General features: G+C 42.2%; 1 protein-coding gene and 1 long non-coding RNA gene across 8 annotated transcripts in view; one reads left to right on the top strand and one right to left on the bottom strand.

Moving 5' to 3' along the window:
* Positions 1–6,807, top strand: part of nsd1b (nuclear receptor binding SET domain protein 1b) — a 35,444-nt gene that overhangs the window by 23,001 nt on the left and 5,636 nt on the right. For all 7 annotated transcript variants that reach the window (XM_034889754.1, XM_034889752.1, XM_034889748.1 and 4 more), the window contains 7 exons: positions 876–1,055; positions 1,830–1,986; positions 3,109–3,314; positions 3,473–3,585; positions 4,537–4,683; positions 4,780–4,902; positions 6,210–6,326. In XM_034889754.1, coding sequence (XP_034745645.1) covers positions 876–1,055; positions 1,830–1,986; positions 3,109–3,314; positions 3,473–3,585; positions 4,537–4,683; positions 4,780–4,902; positions 6,210–6,326 — 1,043 coding nt within the window. The remainder of the gene's footprint in view (positions 1–875; positions 1,056–1,829; positions 1,987–3,108; positions 3,315–3,472; positions 3,586–4,536; positions 4,684–4,779; positions 4,903–6,209; positions 6,327–6,807) is intronic.
* LOC117955347 overlaps positions 2,318–6,807 on the bottom strand; it is a 5,907-nt gene continuing 1,417 nt past the window's right edge. The window contains exons 2-3 of the long non-coding RNA XR_004659021.1: positions 2,516–2,522; positions 2,318–2,327 (exon numbers count right to left, since the gene is read on the bottom strand). This is a non-coding gene — a long non-coding RNA (uncharacterized LOC117955347). The remainder of the gene's footprint in view (positions 2,328–2,515; positions 2,523–6,807) is intronic.

The following is a 6,807-nucleotide window of genomic DNA, read 5'->3' as shown; positions in this document are numbered from 1 at the left end:
GTGATTTACCGTATTATCTCCAAAGGTAAGCCAGAGGACTCTTGGATCATTTACCGTAGTATCTACAAAGCTAAACCAGAGTCTCGGGTGATTTACAGTAATATCTACAAAGGTAAACCAGAGTCTCGGGTGATTTACAGTAATATCTACAAAGGTAAACCAGAGTCTCGGATGATTTACCGTAATATCTCCAAAGGTAAACCAGAGTCTCGGGTGATTTACCGTAATATCTCCAAAGGTAAGCCAGAGTCTCCGATGATTAACCGTAATATCTCCGAAGGTAAACCAGAGTCTCGGGTGATTTACAGTAATATCTCCGTAGGTAAACCAGAGTCTCCGATGATTAACCGTAATATCTCCAAAGGTAAGCCAGAGTCTTGGATGATTAACCGTAATATCTCTGAAGGTAAACCAGAGTCTCGGGTAATTTACCGTAATATCTCCGAAGGTAAACCAGAGTCTCCGGTGATTTACCGTAATATCTCCAAAGGTAAACCAGAGTCTCGGATGATTTACCGTAATATCTCCAAAGGTAAACCAGAGTCTCGGGTGATTTACCGTAATATCTCCAAAGGTTAACCAGAGTCTCGGGTGATTTACCGTAATATCTCCAGAGGTAAACCAGAGTCTCGGGTGATTTACCGTAATATCTCCAAAGGTAAACCAGAGTCTCGGGTGATTTACCGTAATATCTCCAAAGCTAAACCAGAGTCTCCGATGATTTACCGTAATATCTCCAAAGGTAAACCAGCGTCTCGGGTCATTTACCGTAATATCTCCGAAGGTAAACCAGAGTCTCGGGTGATTTACCGTAATTACCTGTGTTGTGTGGTGCACCTTCCATGGTCTTGACTGTCCTGTTTGTTGGTGTGTAGGCCGTCTGGTTCGGTGTGTGCGCTGCCCGGTAGCCTATCACGCTACAGACCTGTGCATGGCAGCGGGCAGCGTCGTCCTCTCCAACAACAGCATCATCTGTCCCAACCACTTCAGCCCCCGCCGCGGCGTCAAGAACCACGAACACGTCAACGTCAGCTGGTGCTTTGTCTGCACTGAAGGTACGGCTTTAAGGAGCAAACCCAGCTTGATTGAGAGGTTGTGTCTTACCCTGAATCTGGCCCATAGACAGTAGTTTAATAGGGATTAGTCTTGCTTAGTTAGTTAGTTAGTTAGTTAGTTAGCTTAACAATGGCAAGAACCAGTAGCCTGAAAACTGGTCCTGACCAAGAAATTATTAGGCACATAAACCCCTTTTTAAAATAGCGTGTTGTTGTTTTTACACTTCACTTTTTGTACAGATTAAACAAACAAGAAACAACGTGTTAATAAGTGCTAAAGTACTTGATTTTTTTGGGCCACTAGGGGGCAAAATAACACAGCAAGCTGACAGAAACATACGACTAATGTATAATTTTATGTTACAGTTGTTACAGCTAACGTGTTAGCAAGCATCCACTTATGTACACATCCAGCAGTTATGTAGCAACATTAGAATTCACTGGGACTTGTGTTGCTGTCCACCTGATGATTGTAAGTCCAATTTTCTCTCTCATTTTAGCTCGGTTTTGGTCTCCACCAACTCCTGAGGGAAATATCTGGCTTTTTAGCTGATAAACGTTTCACTTTGTCGACCAGCTATTCTCTAACTTTCGTCTGTCTGACGCTTCAACACTGAAGCAAACTGTAAATGTGAAGTGAAACAACAACAAAGAAGCTAAATTGTATTGTACGGATATTCAGTGGTAACCTAAATGTAGCTCCACAACCTTCATCTTCACATGCACTATAACAATCTACAGTTAACCAATGCAGTTCCCTGTGTTGTCCTCCAGGAGGCAGTCTGCTGTGCTGCGAGTCCTGTCCTGCTGCGTTCCACCGGGAGTGTCTGAACATGGAAATGCCCAAAGGCAGCTGGTACTGCAACGACTGCAAGGCGGGGAAGAAACCGCACTACAAGGACATCCTCTGGGTGAAAGTCGGGCGCTATAGGTCAGTTTTTCTCTTCTTAACAAAATTCTTGTGAAGAAGGAGAGAAGATATTTCTTTAGCATTTTGTTTAATTCATTTTGTCGGTTTGTGACCCAACGTTTCCTGAGAGCCACTATGAGGGTTTGTGTTTTTAAGGGTCGTTATTTTAACGACTATTGAATGGATTACCGTGTAATTTGGTTCAGACGTTTATGTTCCTCTCAGGATGAGTTGTCAGGTCTTTGGTGATTGACTTTTTATCTATCTCTTTTATCTAGCCACCATTAGAGCAACATTTAGATTTTTCTGTGCTTTAGTTTAGGTAATTCCTTAAAAAACTGACTCCATTTTTACAGCATCAGCTTCACTTTGTAATTTGTCTGCTAATGTTAGCATGCTAACAGGCTAAACTTAAAGATGCAGTGGGTAGAATGCAAAGAAAAAAAGAAAACACCTGAGTGTTGAAATAGTGGCACCTCTTCCTGCAGCTCTCCCTCACCGTCGGTCTGCATGCACACAACAGCCAATCGGAACGTTCGCTCTCTCTCACACAGGACCTGTGATTGGCCAAAGTGTCCCGTCACAGGCTAGATTATCTAAAGCATTAAAATAAGGTCAAGAGGAGGTGCAGAAGTCTAGATTCTCTTAGACTAGAATTACAATACAGTATACTGAAAGATTGTCAATGATTCTTTTTCCCCAACACCAAAAATAAACTATCTCCCTTAGCTTTAACATGTAAGCATTATTATTGTTTGTTAGCATGGTAATGTTAACATTTACCTCAAAGCACTACTGTGGCAAAGAACAGCCTCACAGAGCTGCTAGCATGGTGTAGTGTATTAGTCTTGTTCATGGTAATGACATATCTTTGACAATGTTTCTTCATATCAAATTATTTCTTGTTAACAAACACAAATATTTCTTATAATCACACAATCAAGGCATCACTTTATATCATAGTTTTTTTAGAATACCGCAACACGTTGCAACAAATCCAAGCTTTAGCTTCATGCTACAGATTTATACATGTATGTGTGTGTTTGTGTGTGTGTGTGTGTGTGTGTGTGTATATGTATTATGTTGTCACTTCCAAAAGTCTTTTCAAATGAATGTGTTTTTTTTCTATCCTGCTCCATGAAGGTGGTGGCCGGCGGAGGTCAGCCATCCCAAAACAATCCCGGAGAACATCCAGCGGATGAGGCACGACGTCGGGGAGTTTCCTGTTCACTTCTTCGGCTCCAACGACTACCTGTGGACCTACCAGGCCAGGGTCTTCCCTTACATGGACGTGGACGCCAACAGCAAAGAGAAGATGGGGAAAGGTGTTGACGCCACCTACAAGAAAGGTATCCAGTGTGTTCAGCAAAATGGCTTCTTCTTCTTCTTCTTCTTCTTCTTTTTCTACAGATCCTGAAAGTGAAAGTTTTCACTATGTTGTAGGTTGAGTCTTCAGTGTGTACTTGCTATGATGACTGAGTTTCTGCCTGTTGATCTCCCTCTTTAGCTTTGGAGGAGGCGGCTGTTCGATTTCGTGAGCTGCAGGCGGAGAAGGAGCTTCGGCAGCTACAGGAGGACAGGAAGAACGACCGGAAGCCTCCTCCGTACAAACATATAAAGGTCAGGGAGAAGTAGTACTCGGGTTTTCCACCAGGCGTGTCGGTGCTGCGTTCTGGCTGCTCCACGGTTCTGTCTCGTCCTCCACCACGCGTCACACCACACCAGGAGCGTTTCAGAAGCAGAGCTTCATGCCTGCCTGACTCGATTTTACTTTTGTTAATTTTAAGTACTTTACAGAACAATCCCATGTTTAATAATCTAGTTTCTACCTTCCACTCTAAACACTCCTGCAATTAAACACCATGCCTTCTCTTTTTTTGGTGTTGTTTTTTGGATTTGTAGTGTTGTATCATGTTTTTCCACCTCTAAGATGAATCTCTCGTCATCCATGGTGTTATAAAGGAGGCATAAACAATCTTGGGGCATGTGTTTTGGTAAATAGTCTGGATGCTGTTGCTGTTTCACTTCCTGCACGGCTGTCCGAAATGCCCCGCGTGAAAACAGACCAGGCACGTATCTTTAGCGGAGCGTAGAACATCTGGGACGCGTCCTGACGCGAGACGTGGGATATCAAACATTGACTTGAATGGTGTTCGCTCACTGGGGCCACAGCGCCTCCGGATTGCAGCGCAGACACGTGGGGTGGAAAACGGGGGTTAGTTTATATTTTTTAAGCTAAACATTGCATATTAAACCTTTTTTTTCAAGGGAAGAAATTAGCACTAAGAAATAAAGTCCTGTCTCTAATATAAGCCTGTTCCATATAAATGGCATTGTACCATGAAGGTGAATAAATTAGAGACTTTATGTATTTTGGTTATTTATTATTATTTTGGTGCTGAACATAAGTACACTTTTTACAAAATTATAAAATCATGCTAAATAATACTGAGCTCTGGATATATTGACTTGAATAATTCATTAATTAAAGAGCCTTAAATGTGATTTAGAAACAAAAACTTTGTGCAGATGGAGAGTTCATGTGTCTTTTCAACTTTCTGACTTAATCAGGTGAATCGACCAATAGGAAAGGTTCAGATCTTAACGGCCGACCTATCAGAGCTCCCGCGCTGTAACTGTAAGGAGACGGATGAGAGCCCGTGTGGGACGGACTCGGAGTGCATCAACCGCATGCTGCTGTACGAGTGTCACCCGCAGGTACAGGAACACTCATAACTTGTTATATATTTAATAGAAGTGCTCCACATTTAATGATGTTTTAAAACAAGGTTGTGAAAGGCTGAACTGTTGCAGGTTTGCCCGGCGGGGGAGCGCTGCCTCAACCAGGCGTTCACCAAGCGTCAGTACAGCCAGGTGGAGATATTCAGGACGCTGTCTCGAGGCTGGGGTCTCCGCTGTGTCCACGACATCAAGAAGGTAACTTAACTTCACCCTCAGTAATAGTACTGGCACTTCTTTTTAATTATTTGTTTTTTTAACACTATATTTGTACACATCCGCATTCTCTATTTTACAAAGAACCATTGAAAAACAATCCCACCAAGAGAAGGACAAAGACAGACCAAACCCCAAATCAACCCAGACAACAGCGGGACAAAAGATTAAATAAAATCAATTTAATTAAATCAACAACAAAAAAGTGCACCTAACATTCTTTATTACAGGACTGATCAAGGGCAGGTGTTAACATTCAGAGATCCAGTTCCAGACCAGGTAAAGTGTTCACATTAGTTCTCAGAAGGTCCCAGGTTTTGTAGAATCTGTTGATGAATCCGTTGAGGGTACATCTGACTTTTTTCCAGCTTACTATTCTGCATAATGTCCCTAATCCAGTGGTGGTGTGATGGAGGAGTAACAGCCTTCCATTTAAGTAAAATCAGGCGTCCTCAGCTAATAAGGAGGAAAAGGCAATGACCCTCTGCAAATGAGCAAGGGGAACAGATCCAGAAATAACACCCAAGGGAGAATGCGAGATGTTATAAGCAGGACTTCAAGAAAGGATGACCAGAAAGGAACAAGCTTCGGACGAGACCAGAACATATGATGGGAAGTAGCTGGCGTCTGTTTACATCTATTGTATAATGGGTCTACATTCAGAAATATTCTTGCTAATTTGGCTTTTGAGAACCTGTGCAACCCTTTAAACTGTATGAGAGAATGTCTGGAGCATGTGGAAGAAGAGTGGACTCTAGTAAGAGACATGTCCCATTCCCCATCAGACATTTTCACACAGTTCTCGAATATGTGAAATCGAGAGGTTGCAGCTATCCATGATATGGGAATAAATAAATAAGATTCTGCTCTTATTCAGCATATTGACCCTGAATAGGGAATCCAAACAGAAAGGAGAGGGGAGTGTAGGAAAATTGGCAAACCTTTTACGAGTAAAATCTCTTAATTTGCAAGTATTGCAAAAAATGATTATTGGTTTGACTGAAGTTTCTGTATAGTTGTTCAAAGCTAGAAAAAGTATCATTTACATACCGGTCCTCAATACTACCAACCTCCTTGTCATAGTACATTTTGAAGGCATTTTCCATTAGGGATGGTTGAAAAACATGATGATGTTTTTATTGGCGAGTTAATAGAAATACTCTGAGTATTTTTTTGAACTGATTTACGATGAGTACTCGCTCTTCTGCCTTCTTCTCCTTATTGCCATCAGGAGGTGTGACGCCGTTCAGAGGTCGGGGTGAATAATGTTGACGGTCTTGTTTCCTCAGGGTCAGTTTGTGAGTGAGTACGTCGGGGAGGTGATCGACGAGGAGGAGTGCAGGTCCAGGATCAGACACGCCCAGGAGAACGACATCTGCAACTTTTACATGCTCACTCTGGACAAGGTGTGTTTAAATATGTACTCTTACTAAAACATCATGTTGCGAGTTTGCTCTTTTAGCAGTAGGGAGATAAGAAAGGAATGATTCAGTTATGAAGTAATCGTACTATCTGTGTCCTTTCAAAACGTGGTGTTAAAGCAGAAGTAGATGGTCCTCGGGTCAATGTGTGTTTTTCATTCATTCAGTCTGAAAAACAAGATCCACATTTTAGTTTCTAGCAAAACCCTCCGACATGAAAATAGGGCCTTTTAAAAGTTTACAGTAGTAAAGTACAATTTTGAGGTACTTTATTTGAAAAAATGTTCTGCAGCTTGTGTGCAGTGAGATTTTCAAATGCACGCTTGGTGCCGCCCCTCGAGATGGCCGACTTTCATTACTCGATGCCTGACCCTTCATTTTTCAGATTTGGGTCTGGATTTTCAGGCTATTGATCAAGGGCACTGACTGGAGAACCTAGTACATGGTTTTTTGATGGGGGGGGGGG

Source organism: Etheostoma cragini, chromosome 13, assembly GCF_013103735.1.
Source record: "Etheostoma cragini isolate CJK2018 chromosome 13, CSU_Ecrag_1.0, whole genome shotgun sequence".
NCBI lineage: Eukaryota > Metazoa > Chordata > Actinopteri > Perciformes > Percidae > Etheostoma > Etheostoma cragini.
This window is presented reverse-complemented; position numbering and strand designations above follow the sequence as displayed.